At 64.4% G+C, this 24,088-nt stretch overlaps 2 protein-coding genes across 14 annotated transcripts in view; both read right to left on the bottom strand.

The window, feature by feature from the left end:
• The window catches only part of KCNQ2 (potassium voltage-gated channel subfamily Q member 2), a 49,039-nt gene extending 45,677 nt beyond the window's left edge, over positions 1–3,362 (bottom strand). For all 11 annotated transcript variants that reach the window (XM_036827021.1, XM_036827022.1, XM_036827032.1 and 8 more), the window contains exon 1: positions 3,067–3,362. In XM_036827021.1, coding sequence (XP_036682916.1) covers positions 3,067–3,362 — 296 coding nt within the window. The remainder of the gene's footprint in view (positions 1–3,066) is intronic.
• Positions 3,363–14,910: 11,548 nt separating this feature from the next.
• On the bottom strand, positions 14,911–23,478 carry EEF1A2 (eukaryotic translation elongation factor 1 alpha 2). 3 transcript variants are annotated; one of them, XM_036825507.1, is made up of 8 exons: positions 23,387–23,478; positions 21,826–22,047; positions 20,043–20,222; positions 19,281–19,577; positions 18,246–18,396; positions 16,844–17,100; positions 15,971–16,205; positions 14,911–15,315 (listed from the first exon to the last, which is right to left on the bottom strand). In XM_036825507.1, the coding sequence occupies exons 2-8, from the start codon at positions 21,967–21,969 to the stop codon at positions 15,188–15,190; spliced, it is 1,392 nt and encodes a 463-aa protein (XP_036681402.1). In that variant the 5' UTR covers positions 21,970–22,047; positions 23,387–23,478; the 3' UTR covers positions 14,911–15,187. The 3 variants fall into 3 exon arrangements, with proteins under 3 accessions (XP_036681402.1, XP_036681401.1, XP_036681400.1); XM_036825506.1 differs by lacking the exon at positions 23,387–23,478 and adding an exon at positions 23,214–23,363; XM_036825505.1 differs by lacking the exon at positions 23,387–23,478 and having other exon boundaries at positions 21,826–22,087.
• Positions 23,479–24,088: the final 610 nt, after the last annotated feature.

Raw genomic sequence — 24,088 nt, 5'->3', positions numbered from 1 at the left:
GAGATCCCCCCACCCCCCCACCATGATGAAGCAGCTGCCGCTCCCACCCGAGAGGGGAGGGGGCAGCGCGCCCAACCCAGGCTCTCAAAGGACCCCCGAGGGCTTGCCTGAAGCAGATGAGTAGCCCCTGGGGCCTCACTGGCCTGGACACGCATCCCTGAAGTGGTTTGGGGCCTTTTCTGTGGCTCACACCCCCTCTGAGAAACTCATGAAAACTCTAGACCGTAGCTAGAAAATCCTCTCATGTAAAGACGCCCTGCTCTAGGGGTGCACAGACCCTCGGAGCCCCGAGACCTGCCTAGGGGTGTGAAGGGCAGGCAATGGGGAGCTGAGATGCACCCCTTCCCCACCCCACACGGCCCAGCTCCTCGCAACAGGGCCCCCACTCACTGCGGACGACACCAGCCTGCCCGCCCAGAATCCCAGCCAGATCTGGGTGAGGAGTCATGCGGGGCGGGGACCTGCCCAAGCGGGGACTGCTCTCTCTCTCTCTCCAGCCGGAGCAGAGGAATGGACCCTGCAAGGGCCTCGGGGCTGGGAGGGGTGGCCCGGGCGGGCTCCCCTCAGCCTGGTCCGGGATCCCCCCTGACTCAGGGAAGCCTCCCGCCCCCAGAAGTGCTTGTGGAGCCGCTCACAGGCAGAAGCAGTGATGGCGATGGCTCCAGGCCCAGAGGCACGTCCGTGAAGACAGCCCCTTCCGCAAAGGGCGGGGGGCACCTGGCCTGATGCCCACCAAGCCCAGGGGCCAGAGGGCGGCCGCCTCCCTCCCCACCTCTGACAACCGGAGGGCTCAGCACACCTCCGCCTTCCAGAAGCCAGGCTTTGGTGGCAAAAGGCAGAGGAAGGTGGCCCAGGACGGCAGCACTGCCCCAGCCCTGGGACTACTCCCTGCCCCCATCGCCGCCCCCCCCAGGCCCAGCTCAGGAGGGGCTTGAACTGGTTTAATCAACAAACCAAACAGATGAGGGCCAGTCCCTGCTGGGGGGCGGGGGGTGCACAGGGGAGGCCGCACCACTGGGGACCAGCATGGAGGCAGTGAAGGCCTCCTGAGTCCAGTGGGCTGGGCCCCAAGGATGGGCTGGGCCTGGGGACAGCTAGTGAATGCAGGCCCGGGGACCCGGGGTGGGACAGAGATGTCGCCGTTCAGGAGCACCCCCGGGCAGCGCCGGGAGAGTGGAGACCCCACGCGGTAGCCTCCACAGTGCCCTGTGGGCAGGGGCAGCTGTGCCCCATTCACCGCCCCTGGACCCGCACACACTGCAGGCCCACCTGTCCCGACTCGGGCACTCCCGCGGGGCGGGCAACGCAGACCCACGCCCGAGAGCAGCTGCCTGGCCCCAGTCCCCACGCTCTGCTCCCAGGCCTGGAGGCTGCAGCTTCCAGGACGCAGGACGCACAGAGGGGCCGGCCACTTCAGGCCTGGGCAGGGAGAGGCCACACAGAGGGGACCCCGGGAAGTGCTGCCGGTGGGGACCTTCGTGCCCAAAGCACAGCAAACCCTCCAGCAGCCGCACCACACGTCAGACAGGAGTGGAGGCACCGCTGGGCTGTGCCCACACACCGGAGGTCACCTCGGGCCAGGACCTGGCTGACCAGAGCTGGCCCCCGCCCGGCAGGGAGAGGAGGCACGGGGCTCTTCCAAGGAGGAAGAGCGCACCTGGGCATGTCCGCCCCGGGAAGAGCCAGGTCACCTCCCTGGGGCAGGCGGGGGCTGACACAGTGCCAGGGGAGCCTCTGCCTCTTGGGACTCCCGGGGTGGCTCAGCGCTGGGGCTGGGGACAGTGGCCAGGAGGCCTCCAGGGCTGTGGTGACCCCCAGGACACCTACCCCTCCAGCAGCTTGGCATTTCCTCCCAGGGTCTTCTCCCCACCCACCGAGGGTCCGTCCAGAGCACACGCTCACAGGTCACAGACACACTCACAGGCACACACCCCCTCATCCCAGGGGGGCACTTGGTCGGAGATGCTTTCCCAGAATCCACCCCTCACTCCCATCCCCAAATGCCTCTTTCTCACAAAATGGCCGAGTCCCGGGCCCAGTCTAGCTGGGATGGGAGAGAGCGCCTGTAGGCTCAGAGGCCGTGCTCGCCACCAGCACGGGCGCGCGCGCACACACACACACGCCACACGCTCGAACACCCGTGTGCACACAATGCCGGCCTGTGGCCACCAGCCCTGCCTCAGGAGCCAGGAGTTCCCTGAACAATGGGCCCAGGGACACCGACAGCCCTCCCAGGGCCAGGGCTGGCGGCCCCAGGATGGTGGCACCCCTCTTCCTGGGGGTCCACTCTGCAATAAAGAGGGTCTGGAGCCCAGAATGCGCACAGGGGCGTCAGGCCTGCACCTGCTCCTCCAGCTAGCAGCTGCAGAGGGGCTCAGGGCTGTGCTGGGTGGAGGGGCGGGTGGGGCGACGCAGGCCAGGCCAGGGGTGGGTGCAGGCACCACGGGGCAGGACAGCCAACTAACTGCCCTCAGCCTACGGCTCGGGGAGGAGAGTAATGATGGGACCCCTCCGCCATTTCAGCACCCCAGAAGCTCACCCTAGAAGGAGAGTGAGCGGCTTGGGGGGATGGAGAAGGGTTGGCCAGCCCCTCCCCCCATTTCCCCTTCTTTGAGGGAACCCATCTAGAGGGGGCCCCCTAGGAGTCCAGATCCAGTGACAGGACGGGCAGCGCCGCCCTCCCTCCCTGGTCGGCCCTTTGTTCAGTGCACTGGCCGTGGGGAGGGGCCTCTCAGGGCTGAGGAGGGGAGGCTGGGGCGCTGCACATCTCCCCATCCTGCGGGGGAGGGACTGATGCAACCCAACCAGGCCTCTGGAGGGCGCGGGAGGGGGACAGGCGCCCCCACCCCGACCCCAGAACTCCTTCCAACCAGATGTCTCCAAAATCGCTCTCCAGCCTCTGCCCTTCGCTTGAACCGAGGGACCCCAGGCACACGGTGTGACCGACGCGGGCGCTCGGACACACACGGAGGCCCTCGTAGCCCGCAGCTGCGCGCCCACGGGCCGCCAGCGGCCGATCGCCCGGGTGCGTCGCGACCCGCGCCCGCCGCGCGGGTGGGCACTCACACGTAGGCGTGGTAGATGAAAGCCCAGCCGCGCGGCCGCTCCAACACGTTGTAGAGGAAATTCTGCAGCTTGCGGTAGAAGGCGTTGCGCTTGGGGGGCTTCCCGGCGCCCGCGCCGCCCGCGCGCGGCTTACTCAGGATGCTGCCGCGCTTGGGGGCCTCGGAGCCGGCGATGAGCAGCGCGCCGTCTCGGGTGGAGTCGGGCGCGCCGGGGTCCAGCCCCACGAAGCCCACCTTGAGCTTCTTCTCCCCGCTCGGGCCAGGGTACACGCCGCCGTTGCGAGACTTCTGCACCATGGTGCCGGGCGGCGCCCGGGCGGGCGCGGGCTCAGCGGGGGCGGCGCGCGGGGGGCGGCGCGGGCCCGAGCCCAGTTCCCCGGCCCGGGAGCCGCATGGCCGAGGCGGAGGCGGCGGCGGCGGCGGCGGCGGCGGCGGCGGCGGCTCCGGGCTCCTCGCGGCCCCGGGCCGCGCGCGGGGACGCTGCGGCCCCCTCGCTCCGCGCGCGCCTGGGCGCCTGGCCCGCGGCCGCGCCGGCTCCGCCCGCCGCCTCGCCCCGCCCCCCCCCCTCCGTTAACTCCTGCGCCGCCGCCCCGGCCGCGGGAGGGAAGGGGAGGGGAGGAGGGGGAAGAAAGAGGAGGGAGGATCGGGCTGCGCCACCCCGCCGACCTCTTCCCGCTCCTCCGGCCACGTGTGCCCTGACGAGGGAATCCGGCCCCCTGGTCCCCTCTGGGGTGGGCAGGACCAGGCAAGCACACGCCTGAGCAGAGACCCCAGCTCTCCCTGGGATCCCCAGGCGGTGCGGTGCCAGGGCCTGGCCCCAGCTGAATTCTTACCTTGGAGCGGGGGAGGCCAGGCTCTCTGTTAGAAGGCCCAGCCCCCCGGGACCTTATGCTCCTGGCCTCTAGATGGACCAGGCATGAGGACGCTTTAGACCCCAGGCCCTTGGTTGTGCAGGGAGGCCTCTGCGGAGACTTCCTTCCTAAGAGGTAGCCTGAACTGGGCCTTGGAGAGGACGTCCCGGGAGGGAGACAGCTGGGGAAAGGCGGGGGTTTGCAGAGGCTTCCCGGCAGGAAGAGGAGCAAGGGGGGTCAGGAAGCTCAGACCTGAGAGACACCCCGGGGAGCCTTGAAGTCCCCCAAGGGGCCTGGGATTTGTTCTGTAGACCCCAAAGAGGCCTGAGGCAGGGGCAGGGGGTTGGAGAGTGGGCAAGACCTAGGCCTCAGGCCAGTGGGGACGCTGGTGCCACAGTCCAGGACAAAGGAGGGCAGGCTCTGGACACAGATGGCAGGGTGTCCCCTTGGCGGGGAGTGGGCAGAATTGGCCTCCCCTAGCCATGGGTGTCCTGGGGGGGTCACTCTGGAACCTGCTGCTGGAAGACCAAAGGGCTCATTCCTCAGCCCCTGAGGGGCCCCTGCACACTCGATGCTGTCAGCTCCTCACCATGCCCCCTCCGGACCCCCCATCTGCACACCTAGGATGGTGTTGGCTTCAGGGGCCCCTCCTGACTACACCCAGACCCCTCCCACGTTCACCCGGCATCGTGGGATCTACCAAGCGAAAGGCCCTGTTTAGTAGCTGGTGCTGCCCTCACTGGTAACTCGGCTGCTGACGCAGGACCCCTGGCGCCAGGTCAGCTGTGTTGTTTGCCCTTTGGGTTCCAAAGGCACTGGCCTGGTTTTGTTTTTTTTCAGTTGGGCAGAAAACATAATGGACAATGCAGGCACAGGGCTAAGTCATCTAGAATGTTGGGGAGACTGCAGCGCATGCCACACCCACACCTGTGCACGCAGGTGCATCCCAGGGGCCACATTCCTGACCCCCACCTCCCTGCCTCCACGCCTGGTCACTAGCTACAATCACCAGCGTTAGGTAGGTTCTCCCCCGCTGAGCCCAGGCTGAGGGAGGAGAAGGAGGGCCTGGATTACGAAAGGGAAGAAGGGACCACTGCGTCCCGCGCGCACTGGGTCTGCACGGGGGTGGCGTCTGGGGGACACTCATGCTCAGTCCTCAGAAACTGGGCGAAACACCTGTGACTCAGACGTGCAGACTCCACGAGGGCTGGGCCACCCCCTCCTGCTGAGGGAGGCCTCCCAGACCCCGGGGTGCCACCTGGGCTGGGCATGGTCCCTCCCTGGGGGAGCCCCTCCCCAGAGTTGTATGGGAGAGCAACGTGAGCCCATTGTTGGTGTGGTTCACCGAGGATGAAGGTGTCACCTTTGCAGGGGCATTGAGACAGCAGCGAGGTTTGGGCTCGGCATTCCAGGACACTGAGCGGGAAGAAAGGAGGGTACGTCCCTGAGGTCCGAGGGGCCCCTGGCTGCCTTCGTGAGCTCCTGGGGGAGGCGGTGCTGAGAGGGAGCCCCCACCGGGCTGGAAGGGGACTGGGCTCGGTTGCAGGCATCCCCCACCTCCCCGAGCCCCTGCTCGCTTGTCTACAGTGGTGTTGGCACCAAGAGCTTCACCGCATCTCTTGGAGGTTCTGGAAGGCGAACACCGCATCAAGGTTGGAAAACCTCTGCTTCCTCTGTTTAGGGTGTCCTTTCCGTGATCATTTGTGTTTTCAGTTTTGTGTCTTGCACACCATGGGCTGTGCACTGTCGTCGGCAGTCTGGTCACCAGTGCCCCAACCCCTGCCACCTAGGCAACAGTCAATCAGAGTGAAGCACATGCAGGGGACAGGAATTCCATTTATTTAAAAATAGATGGGAAAAGCTTTTTCATCTTTGCCAAGACTGCTCTGACGGGATCCAGAGAAGGGGAGTGGAAAAATTCGGATGCACTCAATGCCCAGCCCCAGTTTGGGGAGAAAGCTTTCACCGGGACTCTGGGGCGGCCGCTGCCCACGCCGGGCGCTGTCCTTTCAGCACCACCCCGAACCTTCTGAGCCCAGCACGGTCTTCTTTTGCCCTCTCCCCTGGCCTCCTCCTCCTGTCCCCCACATCACCGGCTACACTGAGCTGTCATATCAGAGGCCAGCTCAGAGTCTCACCCCCTGCCCCCCAGTACTCCAGTGTGTTCCCTTCCTGTGGGGGAGCTCACCACGCAGGGCTGTGACCTTGCTTCCCGGCCCGGCTCCCCTGCCTTTGGGTGCATCTCACTCACTCACCGTCGTGTCCCCCAGAGCCTGGCCCAGATGAGGCCCACGCTGCGAGGTCAGGGGATGTCACAGCTGCTGGTGTCGGAGGCCACATGGAAGCGCATCTGGATCATCCCCTCTTTGGGAACCTTCATGGTGACCCTTCCCAGGGCTCAGACCATGGGCTCAGCATTTCCCGGGAACCCACTTCTCCACAAGCCCGGGGGTTGTGACTCTAGCTTCACAACAGACAGACGGTGGAGCCAGAAGACTTCAGAGCACAGGGGAGCGAGTGGAGAGGACGCAGGCTTCCCCTGGCCGTCCGTCCCGTCCGTCCGAGGGCCATCAGCAGCAAGGTCCTGCAGGCCGTCCCCGGGGGAGGTGGCTCCGGCACCCTGCTGTGGGATCCCTTTTTGTTCAGCCCCGTCTGATGCTTTGTTGACACCTGCGGTCACCAAAAAGATACTTACACCCCGGTGTTCAGCCACGCTTAAGTTCATGGCCAGTGACCACGCGGACATGGGGGGCAGACCCTGAAAAGCAGAGTTTCCTGTTTCACCACCACCCCATTTCCTCCCCGTAGAAAAGAAGCAAGCTCCTTCCCCAGCCACAGCGCCTTCAGAAAAACAGATGGTCCCACAGAGGCCCAGAGGGAAAACTCCACCAGGCCGAGAAACAAGACTTAATTTGGGGAAATGAGAAGAGACAGGTTCTCAGTCACATAACCTGGGTCAGGGCTGTTGTCGTCTTAGTGCTGTGATTTGGGCAACAGGAAGCGCCTACCCAGACAGAAAGTCCCACCCCCCTCCAAGGAATTTTCCGTTATTAGGAGGAAGGGCTGTATTATTTACCCAGCTCATGGAGGGAAAAAAGAAGTGAGGAAAAATTCAAGATATGAAAGCATTGATTTTTTTTAAACATCTTGCACTAAAGTCAATATAAATTTAATTTATAGGGTTTTTTTTAAAGGATCAGAACTCTCAACAAGCTTCCTAGCCCCAGCTAATTGCGCGCGGGAGCTGACTTGTACTTCTCAGCCGCCAATAACACCGTGACGCCAGGAGTCCATGGTCGCCTGTGACAGCGGAGGCAGGCTGGGCAGCAGAGGTGGCCCTGGAGGCGTCCAGATGCGTGGGAATCATCATGTAGACTCTGGGCTCTCAAGGGGGCCCCCTCTTGGCCATCTGCCCTCAGGCCCCACCCCCACTCTCCGCGGGCCCGTTTCCAGGAGCAAGGTGGGCGGGGGGTTGTTCTGGAGGCTCTGCCTTTTGTCATCTCTGAGGTGTGACCCAGGCCCCACCAGCGTTCTCTCCGAGTCAATGCTCCCATGACCCACTTTCCTCGCCATGGCCTCTTTACCTGTGTGACCTGGCCCGGCGGCTCGCAGACCCCCACCTCTCCACCCCACGTCCCCGCCTCCCAGCTCCCCGCCCTGGGCACACGACAGCTTCAAGAACCCTCAAGCAGGTGAAGGGGGGCTTTGAATATACTGTTCCCTCTGCCAGGAATGCTGTTCCCTCCATTAGCACCCGAAGGTTCCTGTGGTTCTTGTCAGGGAGGCCCTGCTTGTGGATCTCCCCTGAGGTGCGACTCCAGCCCCAGCTCTCAGGTTCCGCATCACAGTCTGAAACTGTGTTACTTATTGGCTCACCTCCTGTTCATCCCCCAACCCCACTAGACAGGGAGCGCAAAAGGAGAGTGGTGCCACATTCACAGTCCTGTGCACACACTCGCGGCCCCGTGCACACTCACAGCCCCGTGTACGCTCGTGGGCCCGTGCACACGCATATAGCCTCATGCACACGCACACAGCCCCGTGCATACTCACAGCCCCGTGTATGCTCGTGGGCCTGCGCACACGCATATAGCCTCATGCACACGCACACAGCCCCGTGCACACTCTCACGGCCCCTGGCCCAGCCCACAGAAGCTGTTCGTCAACATTCCCTGAATGAGTGAACAGTCACTTTCCTAGAGCTGGATGTTGCTTGGAGCCTCTAGCCAGGATGCGCCCCGAGGACCGGCCTGGGGCTTGTGCGGCTTAGGGTCTGCCCAGGTAGACCACGGGCGGGTGTGTGAGCTGGAGCGCGATGCCATGGAGACAGGCTGCCCACCAGCAGAGCGGTCAGCCACCCTGCCCACACACGGGCGTGGGCATCTGGGTCCTGGCTGCCAGCCCCGGCTCGCTTGAGTGCCCGGCTTGCTCGGCCAGATGTCCAGTAGGCTTTGGACAGAGCTGCCCAGCCTGGGGCAGGGCCCGTGGGCTGTCAGAGTGCCCCCCCGTCCCCGGCCCCCTCACCCAGGACAAGGTCACCACACACTAAGCCAGGGAGATGGGACAGAAAGCCTGGACTCTTGGACCAGCAAACCAGGACACATCAGCCTAGGCAGAGCTGGAGCCCTCAGCCAGCACCACGGGCTCAGGCAGGGTGGCCCCTGATGAATCACTCCACCAGCAAACGCGGCTCCACCCCACAGCGTTGCCAGAGGCAGGGTGGTGCCGGCTGCAGAGCGTAGCCCTGGGGCGGCCCCGCGGGCTCATCTGAGCTGGTCAAGTGACCTTTGCAGAGCCCAGGGGTCCTCGCTGGTCGAGTGAAGAGAAACGGCTCCCACCTCATGGGGCTGCCGGGGGGGTCCTGAAAGGAGGCGACCCTGAAAACACCACCCAGCACAGAGCAGCATCCAGGAAACAGCAGGGGGATGCGTGGTGACCCCAGTCCTGGCTTAGAAGCACCCTCTTCCTTGGCTTCTTACAGACCCTCCCCCATGGGAGAGTCCCCCAGCTCAGACATGAGGACCCCCTCCCTTCTTGGCATCCACCCACAGAGGTGAGATCCATTTAGGCCAGTCATTCTTACCCAGGGCAGCTTTGTTCCCCAGGGGACATCTGTAACGTCTGGAGACGTTTTTGGTTGTCACGATGGGCACGGGTGCCACTGGCGTCTAATGGGTGGAGGCAGAGAACAGGCGCCACACCCCCACGACAGAGGATTATCTGTCCCTGGGTGTCCGTAGTGATGAGGTTAAGACACGATGATTTAGGTTAACAAGGTCTTCTCTCAAGTTGCAAATATTTCTGGGGAGTTAGCCATTCACCCCTTAGTATAAAATAGTGCCAACAAATGGATTTTCTCCCTAAAGCTCCTAATAATACCCAAGCCAAGGGATGAGAATTTTCATGGCAGGAGTCCGCAATGCTGGGGAGGAGAGCAACTCCCCCCGACCCCAGGAAGGGCTTTGGGCAGGGCAAGCATCTGTGTGAGGGGCACACTTGCCAAGAGACAACAGGATGGCTCATCATCAAAGTTCGACAGAGTAACCCTGGGTTTTCCATGTTGCTATTTTCTAGCCTGCTGACAGAATCTACCTTTACACCATCACGGAATAGTGCAGTCTTTGCTTCTGTTTCACGGCTCATGTCTGTGTGTGACTGGGCAAGGTGCTGGACCTCTCTGGCCCTCGTAAATGATGCCACAGGATTGTTACCACCATTCACGGAGTTAAGGTTTGCAAAGCACTTAGAACAATGTCTGGCATGAGTAAGCATTATATAAGCTTTAAAGTAAAAATAAATGAATCGATTCCAGGGCTGGCTCTGCAATCTCACATTTCCAACGTGTACCACCTTCCTCAACACTGGGGACGAGGACCCTGGGGGTCCGGAGACACACAGTAAAGAAAGGGATGAGAGGACACCAGAGGCACCTAGCCTCCCAGGGGCCTCACCCCCACGCCAGCGGAGGCAGCTGCAGGCTTCCAAGAGAGCCGGGGCTCAGGGGAGAGCCACCTAATACAGACCCCAGCCCTAAAGTTGCGCACACCACCCATCCAGGTCCTGCCCACTCTGAGGGGCAAGAGGTTTGCTCAGAGGCCAGAGATGGAAGGGGGCATTTCACAAACTCCCACCGTGGGGTTCAGAAGCATGAGCCCCACCCCCCTTCTGTCCCCCTTCCCTCCTTTGTTCTGTCCTCCAGCTCCCCATTTGGCTCAGCTTTGCCGCCCCCCCCCCCACTTTCTGGGCAGCTGAACCCCAGACACCAGGACCCCAGCCAGCTCGACAGACCCAGCTTCAAACAGCAGCTGGCACGGTCCTTGTCACCAGAGCCCAGGGTGGGCTCTCTGGGCCAGGGAGCTGGGCCCATCAGTCACTCGGGGCTGGCACAAGCCCTATGCCCCCCAGAGCTGCCAGCATCCCTGACAAGGTGGCTTCGGAGCCTGGGGCCACTTCACCGAGCATCTTCACAGAGACGGTCCAAAGAGAATGATCTGGTCCCTGCCCCACTCACCCTTCCAGGTCCACCCACTCCGCCCGGGGCGGACACGGGACAGGCAGGGCCTGGAAGCTCTCGCCTCCCCCACCCCTGCTTCCGGCCCCACTCGGCCCACAGCCCAGGCCCAGCCCCTGGTGTGCGGCTGATTGGACCTCTGCGCTGGCAGCTGACTCGGCCGGGCTCCCAGCCACGAGCCCACGTCTGAGCGGCCCCCGCCCTCCCCAGCCGACCCCCAAAGAGAGACGCCAGGAAAGGAAGCAGCTCCTCCAGACACCAAGCTCCGTTCCTCCCCAACCCACCCAGACCCACCCCAGTGAAGTCATGAGCAGCCAGCGCAGCCCCCACCGCCGCCTTCTCCCCGCACGGGCGCAGGACCGGGAAGGCTCCCCGCGCTGCCTGGGTCCAGCCACCCACGGCGCCCTGGGCTCAATCCTGACTCCAGCCAGCCAGCCAGCAGTGCAGCTACAGCCGGGACGCAGCTTCTGCGGGCGCACACACGCTCACACTCGTGCACACGTGTGCATGCACATGCGTGCTCCCTCAAGCATGCACGAGATGCACGCATGCGCACACGCCTGCACACACTCGCTGCCTGGCTCTCGTGGGCTCCAGGACCCCCACCACGTTCTCCCCACACTCCACACAGCCACACGCAGACGTGCACAGCTCCACACCCAGGTCACACTCACACAGGTGTGCACGGCTGGATACACACATCAGGGGCACTCGTGTAATCTGGCACACCCGCGGTCCCACTCCGAGATGCACCAGGGCACCCAGGAGGAGACACACCCACAGCCCCCCAAAAGGGCGGTCACTCCCTGGCGAGAAGCCCTGGGGTCTGAGGCCGCCGTCCAGACACAGGACTGTCACCACCAGGGTCACCCAGGTCCCTGGGGGAGGGAGGGAAGGTGTTTCCTGTCTTGAGGGGAGGGCACCGGGAGCCCTGGGGAGACAAGGGCAGGAGACAGATCAGATTTGGCCAGCTCAGCAGGACCCTGCAGCCCCAAGGACTCATGAATTTTTCGGAGGTACCCAAAGTGCAGATTGAAGCTGCCAGTTGGGTCCTGGCAGGTCTTGCTTTCAATTATCTCCCAGCCCAGCCGAGGGTGGAAGACCCGGCCCCGGGCCTCAGCTTCAGGGGCCACTCGCCCAGCCTGGGCTCCGGCACCAGCCCTGTGGCCCCCACGTCCTGCGCGGCAGCCCTGGCATCCAAGCCCAGTGTGAGCGCTGGTCTGTGCCCCCCGCTCGGGTCCTGGCCCTGAGGCTGTCCCCCCGCCTGCACCCCAGGGTGCCCTGTCCGGGCTGTGGTGCCACCCACCCTCCGCCTCTGAAGCTGACGCCCCGACCCCAAGGCCCAGTGGACTCCGCCCCCTACCCTGCTCCCCTGCCCCACCCACCACCAGACCAAAGGGAGGGCCCCCCACGCCCTCCACTCACCGCGCAGCCTCAGCCCGGACTCCGATGGCCGTGCCAGGAGCTGGACAGCAGCGGAGGCAGGCCGGGAGGCCGCTGCGCAACCCCTGCGAGCGCCTGACTGCAGGGGGCTCCTCCGCCCACCATCGGCTTTGTCCCCGCTGGCAGTGGGTGGAGCGGGGCAGGAACCAGCACCCTCACTGCCTGCACTACTGCCCAGATCAGAGGTTCTCAGAGATAGGTCCAGGCACCCCAGGGACCGAGAACCCTCCAGAAGGCCCTCAAGATCAAACTGTTCTCCCAGTAACACCAAGGCCTTGTCTTTGTCCCGCCTGTCCCCCCCTCGTACAGGGGGGTTTTCAGAGCCGTGTGATGTGTGACGACTGCGCCGTGTGACCTTGAGTCTTAAATATTTCTGCTTTCCTTTCCGGTGCACCAAGTCTATGGCTACCACCTCAGTGGTGTCTGACCCCGCGAGGGTTTGAGAACCGACACCCAGAGTGTGATGCTGGGCCCCTGCCGTCCCACCCAGCCCTCCCTCCCACTGCCAGTCCCGAGGTGTGGCCAGTTCCCACCCTCCCCCTGAAGCCCCTCCCGCTGAGTGTGTTTGGCTCCCGGAACAGCCCAGAGACCCAGGCCCCTGCCCACCCCAGCTCTGCAGGGTGCTGCTGGTTGGGGAGCCCCCCCTCCGAGGGCAGCAGAAAAATCCTGGGAGAGGTGCTGCATGTGCTGCCCCCACGTGGACACCTGCGGGTACTGCACGTCCCCGCGAGCGAGGTCCGGATTTCTCCTCCTCTGCCCTGGTGAACCCCATCCTGAGCAAGGCACAGGGATGCAGAGAGGTCCAGTGCCCTGCCAGGCAACAGACTAGGAGCTTGCACCTTCCTGGGGCTGCCTTAATCACTCCATCCCCGAAGGGGGCCCAAGGCCCCCTCCGAGACCCTCTGAGAAACCCCACCCTCCACCGTGGCAGGGACCCCCATCTTCCTCAGACTCCGGTGGGAGTGGATACGTGCTCCCACCTCTGTCTTCACACTGTCCTGAGAGTCCATGAGCCTGGCATGATCTGTGTCCCCCACCCCAGGAACACGCCCACCTGCGGGGGGAGGGGGCAGTATGTCTGAAATCCCCCCACCCTTGGCATCCGGACCACAACAGCCACTGGGGCCAGAGGGCGAGGGTCCCCTCAGGGACCATGCTGGGGGGTTTCCTTTGACCCCAGCCGGGGGCTGGATTCATTCTTACCCTCTCTCAAGCTGACAGGTTTCTCTGGCTTGACCCCAATTCTAACTGGGCCACGTGTAAAAGGACAGCTTCCTGGGACAGACAGCTTGCAGGGTCACAGCAGGTTGGCCCGGGGGGCCCAGGACCGGCCGCGGCTCAGGAGAGCGGCAGGAGGCACCCAGCTTCCTTGGGTAGGGCCACCAGATAAAACACACCATCAAGTGTGAATCTCAGGTAAGCACTAAATACTTTTTCAGTGTACATAGTGTATGGGACATATTTATGTTAAAAAATTACCCACTGTTTATCTGCAATCCAGATTCGCCTGGGGTTCTGTGTCTCTGTTTGCCTCCTCAAGCTGCCTTCCTTGGAGGCCTCTGAGGGTCAGCCCAGACCCTTCGCATGGGGGTCTGCAGGCCGCCAGCACCGGGGAAGTGGGTCCCAACCCACACTCGGCTTGGCTGGTCTGGTCGCCCTTCTTCTGGTCCTACTCTCCCTTCATGCGCCCTCCGGGGGCCCATCCCCACTTTGGGACTGGGCGGGGAGACACCACAGTCCCTCCGTGGACACCCCTGAACCCCAGCACCCATCTGTCCTGGCTGGCCCCTCACTCGGTGGCATAATTCCCACCACCACCCAGGGTGGTGGGCTGGATATGCTCCCAAAGAGTTCAGGCCTCAGGCCCTGGAACCTGTGATGTGACAAGTGTCAAGAAAGTGTCTTGCAGAGGCAACTAAATTAAGGATCTTGAGTGGAGATGATCCTGGATTATCCAGGGGGTGTCTTCAGTGATCTCCCTTATAAGCGGTTGGCAGAGGAGATTTGACCCAGAGAAGAGGAGGCCATGTGACCACGGAGGCAGAGACTGGGGGCATGTGGCCACAAGCCAAGGGACTTCGGCAGCCACCAGGAGCTGCAAGAGGCACGGACCGGACCCTCCCCCAGAGCCTCTGGAGGGAGCAGGCCCTGCCCACACTGGATCTTGTCCCAGTGGTACCAGACTGTGGGAGAGTCCATTTCTGTCGTGTTAAGCTGCCAGCTTGAGGCCCATTTGTTGCTGCAGCCCCAGGGGACTCACACACTAGGGGACCCTGTGCGTGGCCTGCTGCTCATCCCGGAGGCGACGCCCCACAGCCCAGTTCCCGCTGCAGGCGGGCAAGTCTGCACTGTGCCCGCAGTCAGGGATCTGCTCAGCCCCACCCTGAGCTCCATCTGCAGCACCAACACCCGGCTCGGGCTGGGGGCTGCTTTCTGGAAGCAGGGAGAGCTGGGCAGGGAGCCATTCCCCCCCCCCACCTCCACCGTGCTTGCTGACCAAGGTCAGGGCTTGTTCTGGGGTCCCGGGGGCTGGAGTTCCTGGCTGTGCCGGGGGCCCCACTGAGGAGCAGGATGGCAGTGGCGCTGCGTCCAGCCACAAGTGACCGGCCTAGGGGTGGGAGTTGGGGGCGTTAAGAGTGGGCTTCCAAGAGTGTGGGAGCTTGAAAACCCGGGTGAACAACAATGTGTGTGTGACAGTCACTCGTGGGGGAGGAGCCCTCAGTTCACCCCATTCTCAGAGAGACCCCCAACACATTCAACCCCGCTTCTGCGGCTCCAAAGTGACTCATTCTTTGTCCTGGATGCCCCCACTGGGGGGACGCCAAAGCCCCCTCACCAGCTGGACTCTGGATCCAGTGCCCCACCGCCCCCCTGGGTAGCACAGGTGGACACCTGGCCAGGTCGCCCACAGGGGCGGTGGGTGCCGGGCGGGACGCCAGGTGGGACGGGGCTGGCAACTTGGTGGGGGGCCAGGAGGGGTCCTAACGAGCGCCCTCCCGCAGGGCGAGCCGCCCACCCCCCAGCAGCAGGCGCACACGGCTCCGGGGTGGCTCAGTTTATTGGTAAAACGGGCACTGAGCGTGGCAAAGGCTGGACGCGGAAGCCGGGGCGGCGGCGGGGGCGCTTTTCCTCTTAAAGAACTTCCACTGGACCTTGATGGCGAGCATCCAGTCGCTGACGGAGAGCCTCTTACAAGCGGAGGTGCAGACATGCGCCTGGCGGGGGGGCGGGGCGCCGGGACCGCGCCGGGAGCGGGGCCGGGGGCGGGGGCGGGGCGCGGCGCCGCCGGGGAGGGTCGCGCCGCGGGCGCCCGCGCTTCACTTGCCCGCCTTCTGCGCCTTCTGCGCCGATTTGGTGACCTTACCGGCGCCGCCGCTCTTCTTCTCCACATTCTTGATGACGCCCACGGCCACCGTCTGCCGCATGTCGCGCACGGCGAAGCGGCCTGCAGGGAGGGGGCGTGAGGCGCGGGCCGGGATGCAGCGCGCAGGCGCACTCGCGCCCGCAGCATCCTCCCCAGCCCCTGGCCCTGGGGCGGGGCCCTAGCGCTGGGCACCGAGCTCTCTGCGCCTGTTTCGCGGGAGGGGGGGGGGGACGGGACAGTGGAGTACGAGGCTCCTGTCTCCTTAGGTGGCAGAAATAACACACATAGGATTCCGCCAAGGCGTCGTTGTGGGAATTAAATGGTATGTGAACAGTACTTAGGGCAGCCTGGCGCGGAGTACAGTACACCCTTTTAGCTATCTTGAAGATGGCCAGCAACCTTGCATAAGGCAGCTCTCTGATATAGGTCTGTGGGTCATCCTTGGGGTATCTGTGGGGCGGGCCAGCTGGACGCAGGTGGCCAGTCCTAACTCTGCCACCAGACTAGCTGTGGGCCTTGGGTGACTCTGCAGAGCAGGATACCATCCCAGGCCCACCCAGTGGGGCCACCTGTGCTCCATGAGACAAAGACCAAGGCCGGGGGTCTCCTGCTAAGCTCTAAGCTGCAGCGGAAAAGTGCAGGACCCTCCGTCCACCCCACCCCCACAGTGGTCCTCTGCCCTTGGCCTGGACTGGCCACCACCCCGGCGCTGCCCCTCCCTCACCACCCGGCTCACCGAGAGGTGGGTACTGGGAGAAGCTCTCCACACACATGGGCTTCCCCGGGACCATCTCCACGATGGCCGCATCGCCGGACTTCAGGGACTTGGGGTTGTCCTCCAACTTCTTTCCAGAGCGCCGGTCAATCTTCTCCTTCAGCTCAGCAAACTTGCAAGCGATGTGGGCTGTGTGGCAGTCAATGACCGGCGAGTAGCCAGCGCTGATCTGCCCAGGGTGGTTCAGAATGATGACCTGTGGACAGAGGTGCATGAGGCCATCAGGCCTCGCCCAGCATCGCCCAGCACCCAAGTCCAGGAGGAGGCTCCGCCCACCCCCAGGTCCCTGGGGCCCAGAGTGCTGACCATGGAGGAAGGTCAGTCTAGGGGGAACCCAGGCCCCCGGACCTGGACCCCAAGGTCCTCTTCAAGCATCTAAAAAGCCACAAGAGATAAACAACGACGAGGGCACGGTTTGAAAGGCCCAGCGGCCAGAGCAAAGACGGGGGATGACAAAACCGGACTTCGATTATCATATTGCAATTATATCTCAGTAAAGCCAATTTAAAAAATCCTAGTCACGTGAAGAGGTGACCAAAGAGGGCACAGTGAAAATGTAGAGGATAAAGTATCACAGGCCTGTCCCGGGCAATAAACTGATAAAAGTGTTTTCAGGACCAAAGTGGGACCTCAGTGAGGCTGGGAGCACCAAGGCCGGGGCGCACCCCGCCTGCTCTTCCTGCCTGCGCCCTCGGCTGGCTTCAGCCCTGCCCGGCCTCAGTTGCCCACTCTGTGAAGCGGGGGGCTCAGTCCTCCCCGGTGCCAGGCAGCCCCCTCGCCTGAGGACAGCCCTGGTACCGGTTGGGGGGCCCTGCCGGCCACCGGGCTGCCCACCTGGGACGTGAACTGGGCGGCCTCCTGGGGAGGGTCGGACTTGCTGTCCCCGCACACGTTGCCCCTGCGGATGTCCTTGACCGACACGTTCTTCACGTTAAAGCCTACGTTGTCTCCGGGCAGGGCCTCGCTCAGCGCCTCGTGGTGCATCTCCACTGACTTCACCTCCGTGGTGATGTTCACAGGCGCAAAGGTCACCACCATGCCCGGCCGGAGGATGCCCGTCTCCACTCGGCCCACGGGCACAGTGCCAATGCCTGCGCAGAGAGGAAGGGGGCCGTGAGGGCAGGCTGGGGCCAGGGGTGCCCTGTCCTCCCTGGCAGGTGGGGGGTGGCCACGTGGCGGGAGGGAGGGGACAGGGAGACCGTGGGCGAGGCGGACGCTGAGACGTTCAGACAGAAGCGGAGGCTTGCGCGCCCCGTCAGCGAAGAAGGGACTGAGGAAGAGAGCTCCCAGAACACAGGGAGCATGGGCAAGGAGGGGTCCCACCCCTGCCCCCGGGTGGCAGCTTCCCCCGGAGGAGGCACTGGGGGACCCTCCTCTCCCCGAGGCCCCACCCTGTGAGGCAGAAGCCCACCCAGGGTGGCCTGCCCGGCGCTGGTGCTGCTGTCTTGGGGGTCATTCCCAAAGGGGCATGGGTGCCCCTGCACTTCTCAGGATCTGCTTACACTGTGTGGCTGCCCGGTGGGGGTCTGGTGCTCCCCAGAGTGGGGGGCGGGGGGCAGGGGGGTTCCAGCCGGTCTCGCTGGCTGTGACAGAGGCTCGTGTGGCGCTGCGGAGACTGAGGCTGGTGGCCGCTCTGTGCAGGGCGAGCGTGACACCTCCATCCTGCACGCAGCCCCTGCACCTCTGCCACAGCCTCCTGGCTGGGAGTCCCCCACCGCTGCCCCCTCGTGGGCCTCATATTTGTTTATGGTTCTATATCATTTCATGACCAGCTTTTCTCATTCCTGGAGTGGATCGTGTCTCCCCCAAGACAGGGATCTCCAGGTGGAGAGTAATATGTGACTCTCCCTGTGCCACCAGCTTCTGGTATAGGGCTGGGCACTTATCTGGAGGGAGGAAGACCCTGGCAAACTCGGGACAGACTGATGGATGGGCAGGGGGAGGTGGGTGGATAAATGGACTGATGGATGGATGGATGAATGGACTGATGAAGAAATGGATAATAGATGGGTCGGGGGTGGGGGTGGATAGATGGACAGATAGATGGATGGATGGATGGAGATGGGTGGATGGGTGGCCCCCCGGAAAGCGTGCAGCATGGGGGAAGAGGCTGAAATAACCCGGTCCGGATGCTCCTGGTCAGGGGCCCATTCTCAGGAGGGGGTCTGAGGGCAGAGCTGGCCAGGCGTGCAGGGTGGGTGCTGCAGCGGGCGGTGGCCACGGAGCCCTCACTCACCGCCGATCTTGTACACATCCTGCAGCGGCAGGCGCAGGGGCTTGTCTGTGGGGCGCGTGGGGGGCAGGATGGTGTCCAGGGCCTCCAGCAGGGACACGCCACTGGCGTTCCCTTCCTTCCGCTCCACTTTCCAGCCCTTGAACCACGGCATCTGCGCAGGAGGAAGAAGGCACCATCCTAGAGCCCATGTGCCCCCGCGCCACCCACCCCACAGCCATGGCCTCCGGGCCCACGGTTGGCTCATTCCTCCCTACGTGAGATCCCACGAGGGGAGCTCAGTCCACGAGATACAAGCACGCAGCCCAGCCAGAAGGGGCGGCCCCCAACCACGGGTGCAGGGCTGAGTTTCCCCTGGCTCTCCTGAGATACCCCCCGTGCCCACCTCCCTCAGTGTGGGCAGCTGCAGCCTGGCCAGGACTAGCGACCCCTGCTGGGCCAGGGGTGGCCTCTGGCTTGACCAGGTGAGGCACGTGGTCTCGGGCTCCACAAATTCAAAACAACCAGTCCCACTCATCACTTCCTACCGAGACAGAGTCCCCAGGACATGGGCTGCCAGAGCCACCAGCTTCCCAGCTGACCCCAGAGAGCCAGCCCTCGGCCCTTTGCTGTCCCGGCCTGCTCTGGGCCTCGGGGAGGTGCCTGGGGGGCCTCGGAGAGGTGCCTGGGAGGCCCCCGTGGCCTCGGCTCCTGGGGGGAGATGCAACCCTGCCACGCAGGTCTCTGGAGACAGAGACGGGGCAAGTGGGCCTGGGCCCCGGCAGCCGCTGCCCCTGCAGTGTCAACCTGGGGGTGGGGCGTGTCCCTGGCCAGAGAAGGGGCTGCAGCGGCTTCTGCCAGCCTCACGGGGAGGTTGAGCTGAGGGCAGAGCGTCTGGCCCCCAAGGAGTCTGGGGCTCCCACCAGCGCGGACACCCATAGGGGGCTGGCACCGCACTTGTAGCGCAGCCCTCTGACCTCCTGCTGGCTGGCTGTGCCCGCCCTGACCCAGGGCCCTCAGGGAGGGGTCCGAGCAGCCCCACCGCTGCTGGGCACTCACGTTGGGCGAGGGCTCCAGCATGTTGTCGCCGTGCCAGCCCGAGATGGGCACGAAGGGCACGGTGGCTGGGTTGTAGCCGATCTTCTTGATATAGGCGCTGACCTCCTTGACGATCTCGTCATAGCGCTTCTCGCTGTAGGCGGGCTCCGTGGAGTCCATCTTGTTGACCCCCACGATAAGCTGCTTCACGCCCAGCGTGTAGGCCAGCAGTGCGTGCTCCCGGGTCTGCCCGTTCTTGGAGATGCCCGCCTCAAACTCGCCCACTCCCGCCGCTACGATCAACACGGCGCAGTCCGCCTGCCCGGCAGGTCGGGCAAGGTGAGCCCAGACCTCGCCCAGCACCCAAGCCCAGGCCCTCTGGGCAGCAGACAGGGGCCTGGGCCATCTCCTGGGGATGGAACCTGGGGGTCCCAACCTTAGGGGCAGTGTCTGTCTGTCTGTGTGAATGCCCTGGCAATGGCGGATGGCCCGGGGGCATTTCTGCCCACATTTCAGTGTCCCCATCCTGGCCTCTGTGTCTTCTGTCTGTGAAGGTGTCCCTGACAGTGGCTGGCTGTCCTTACAGGCACCCTTGCCTGGCTGAGATGTCGGGGCACTTAGTTCTTTGGGGGGCGAGTGGTGACAAAGGTGAGGGGTCTCGTGCCCTGGCGAGGAAGCAGAGGAGACCCAACTACCGCTCACTGCTTCCAGGGCCCCCAGGGTCTCCTGAATGGTGCCCTCGCCCCGCCTCCCGCTCCCCCGGGCCCCCAAGGCCCCGCCCACCTGGGAGGTGCCTGTGATCATGTTCTTGATGAAGTCGCGGTGGCCCGGGGCATCGATGATGGTGATGTAGTACTTGGTGGTCTCAAACTTCCAGAGGGAGATGTCGATGGTGATGCCGCGCTCCCGCTCAGCTTTCAGCTTGTCCAGCACCCAGGCGTACTTGAAGGAGCCCTTCCCCATCTGGAGGGGCAGGGACGTGGCTCAGGACAGGACCGGGACTCAGCTGGCCTGGCCACGGGTCCCCCTGGGGCGCAGGAGCAGCATGTCACAGCAGAGAGATCCCTCCCTCCTGCTGGAACCCTGGGACTCTGGACCCACCTCTGGAACTGGGGACACCCGGACCTCATCCCTGCCCTGCCCAGACCGGCCTCCGGCCACCTAAACGGGCGCCACCAGCAGGGGGCGCAAGGGCCTGGGAGCAGCCTGAGAGCCGCCCTGGTTTCAAGCCCTCCCCTGGCTGAGGGCTCCCCTTTATCTGAAGCCAGGGTCCCCACCCCACCCCACCCCCAAGATCCCTGTGTCAGCCGATGACCCCACTGGGTTTCAGGCTGTCCAACCAAAAAGCCCCTCTGTGATTTTTTTTTTTTTTTTTTAAGGGAAAAAGAAAGAAAGAAATCAGATGAGGTCGCAAGGAAGGGCCTGGCTTTCCAGTTCTTTCTACAGCCGCTAAAGCTTCCCAGCGGCTCTGAGGCCCCTCCTCCACTCCCCGCCCCGCCTGACCAGGGAAAGCAAGGCCGAGCTACCCTCTCCCAACGCCTGTGCCAAGTGCCCAGCGAGACCCCCAGGGTCAGGGCTGCGGTCAGGGTGGCAGCTGTGGTCACTGCCCAGCTGGCCTAAGCTCCCTGCCACGGCCATGCACGGACAGGGCTCTGCCCTCCAGGGAGGCTGCCCAGCCAGGGTCCAGCTAGACCCGAACCAGACACCCTGCAGACACCCTCAGCCCCCCTCAACACCAGCCCCGCAGGGAAGAAGAGACACAGCTTTGGGGCCCACGAGCAGCCCCCCGGCCCCATGAGCAGGGTTCAGCCCAGGCCAGCAGCTGCCCCCTCCTGAGCCCTGGCACCGGCCATCCAGGTGAGACCCCTCACAGCTCCCCAACAGGAGCTTCTCCCGGAGCTCAGGGGCGGAGGTAGGAGGCAGAGAGCAGACCCCCACTCCATGGACACGTCCCACCCATGGGTCTCGGACACTTGAGAGGATCAGCTTCAAGAAATGGGGGGTCAGTCATCAAGACCCCTCTCATCCTCACCAGGTGACAAAGACCCCCCAGAAAAAAGGGTGCCACCCTGGACAAGCAGCCTGCCCCAGCCCGGCAGGAGAAAATGGAGCTGATGGGCTGGGTGCCCATCAATCAGCTATTAATAGCCGCTCTGAGTCCTGGCCCAGCCCTGGGACAAGCAAGGACAGCGCCACCTCCAGCCCCAGACCTCAGCCCTGGGGACATGGGAACCCAACCCTGGGGGCTCAGAGACAGTGACCTACACTGGGAGAAATGCACCTCCAGCCCCTCCCCCACCTGGGGCTGGTCCAGCGGGTCATCCCACCTCCCCCCCACCAGGCACCTCCTCAGAGACAGGCTCCCCCTGCTGCCCCCATGCCTTTCCCATCTGGATGCTGTGACGTACACACCTCCCACCTGGGGTCCTTAGGGCTCACGCCCCTCTTGCCCCAGAGGAGTTAATCTGAGCTACGTGCGCCAGGGTCAGGGAAGCATCAGCCCAGCTGCCATGTGGGAACCCAACCTCATGGTGGAGGCAAAGGTGGGAGCCCCCCCAGGGCTCACCTCGGCCGCCTCCTTTTCAAACTTCTCGATGGTCCTCTTGTCGATGCCCCCGCATTTGTAGATGAGGTGGCCAGTCGTGGTGGACTTGCCCGAGTCCACGTGGCCGATGACCACGATGTTGATGTGGGTCTTTTCCTTGCCCATTCTGCCCGGGGTGTGGGGAGGGGCTGGCACGACCTGGGGTGCTCTGGCTCAGGGCGAGGGGGACGCTGAGCAGTGACTCTGTGGGTCGAGGTGGGGAGCAAAGGTGACAGAGGGCCTCAGAGAGAAGCCCAGCAAAGACACTGCCCTGCACAGGTCGGGAGCACACCCTGACCACAGTCCGAGGCCCCAAGGCCAGAGCCAGGTCTCCGTGTTTAGCTGAGCAGAGCCCGGGGGCAAGCCCAAACAGTCCAGTAGCTGTAAATGTCTGAGTGCTGTGCCTACAGAACCCCCCCACCACCACCATGAAAGAAGTTAACCCCCATCTGGAGAGACCGAGAAACACCAGCCTGGGTGAGCCCCATGACCAGTCAGGGGCCTGGTGATGAGTCACCCCGCCCAGCTCTCCAGTGCCCTGTGCCCGGCGCTTGCTCCCCTCCCACGGTCTTGGGCTGGGACACCGCACCCGATCCCAGCCCCCACCCCCCACCCCGCAGAGCTGCCACGGTGGAGAGGTGGTCAGTGCTTCCCACTCCCCTCCTCAAGCAGGGACAGCGCCATCTTCCCCTCATCCCTGCCCGGCAGGCTGGCACCGGGGAGACAGGCTGGCCCAGAGCTCAAGCAGGGCGATGCGGTGCCCAGATCAGGGGCCCAGAATAGCTCGGGCCCTCCCCGGGGTCTGGATGGGGGCAGACAGTAGGGCAGGGAGGTGGGGGTCCCTGCTCTGTCCAGAGGAGGGAGAATCTGGCCCCAGCAGCCAAGCTCAGCAGATGCCAGACAGAGATGCCCTCAGCCTGGTGGGGGCAGAGGGCCATACCCTCCCCCTTCCCTCTGGTCACAGGGTCACAGCCCCTGCCTCATCCTGGAGGTCAATGGAGAAACCTGGGCAGCCCGGGGAGGGGAGCAGGTGGCTGGGGAAGGGAAAGCGGGAGAAAACGGTGCACCCTAGGGTGCGGACACCAGGTGGACACCACCTGCCCGGGTGGAGGTGGGGTGGCAAGGACCCCTCAGGTCTCACAGGCTCCCCCTCCCCCTCTACGTCCGGGGGGGCACCCCCAGCGCCCACCCTCACCAGCCCCCAGCGCTGACGACCCTTCCCGAACCCCGCAGGGCCCCCGGGGCGATCCCAAGGTCACGGCTGCAGGTTGATCGCCGCCGCCCAGGAGACTCGCCCCCGCCGCGGCAGCCCCGTAAACAAGCGCTACCGCGGTGCCCCCACCCCACCCAGGGCCGCCCGGGGGACTGACCCCGGTGCTGGGTCCGGAGTCCCTGGGCGGGCAGCCGATCTCCTCGGGGAGCAGCGCAGCCTCGCCAGGCGCCGGGCCGACCAGTCTCTGCCCCTAGGACTGGTCCCCGGGGAAGGGACCCTCTGCGGAAAGCTGGGGGCGGGGGTGGGGACCCGGAGGCCCAGCGTCCTTACCCGGAGCCGAGGTCTCAGCCAGAGGGACTGGCGGCGCCGGCGCCGGCGGTTTTATCTCTCCAGGAGGGGGTCCACCTATTGACGGAGCAGGCGCAGTGCACTACACCCCTGCAGTACGGCAATGCGGTACCGGCGCGGGCGGGGCCGGGGGCGGGGATGCGAGGGATGCAGGGATGCAGGGGTACAGGGACAGCGGGCCCGCGGACGCACGCGAGCGCGACAGGGACGCGAGAGGAGGATGTGGCGAGGGAGCGAGCTACAAAGGCGGAGACGAGACGCACCCGGAGAGAGCGCGGGCGGGGAGAGAAAAACAGGCGGAGGCGGCGAGAGCCGGGGTGGGGAGAGGGAACAGAAAGGAGGGAGGGGCAGAGATGGAGAGAGGCCCGGAGAGAAGCAGCTAGAGGCAGAGGGCAGATGCAGCAAGACTGAAACGCCAGGCTCGGGCACGCGAGGGGAGAGCAGCGCTGCGCCGAGCACAAAAAGGCATTTGGATCATAAAAGGAGGTCCCAGGGACGGGCCAGTCCGCAAGGGTGGGGCAGGTGGGGGCAGGGGAGGAGCAGGTCAGGCCTGGGGGGGTGGCTGAGGTCGGCGTCTGGGCGGCTGTCCTGCCGGCACCTGATTTACAATGGTGCTGTGTTCTGAGGCGTCTCTCCAGGGTGGCCCAGGGGGTGCAGACCCCCTGGTGGGACCCCAGAATCTGC

The sequence above is a fragment of the Balaenoptera musculus genome, chromosome 15 (genome assembly GCF_009873245.2).
Source record: "Balaenoptera musculus isolate JJ_BM4_2016_0621 chromosome 15, mBalMus1.pri.v3, whole genome shotgun sequence".
NCBI lineage: Eukaryota > Metazoa > Chordata > Mammalia > Artiodactyla > Balaenopteridae > Balaenoptera > Balaenoptera musculus.
The sequence above is the reverse complement of the archived record's forward strand: the minus strand, read 5'-3'. Positions and strand labels throughout refer to the sequence as shown.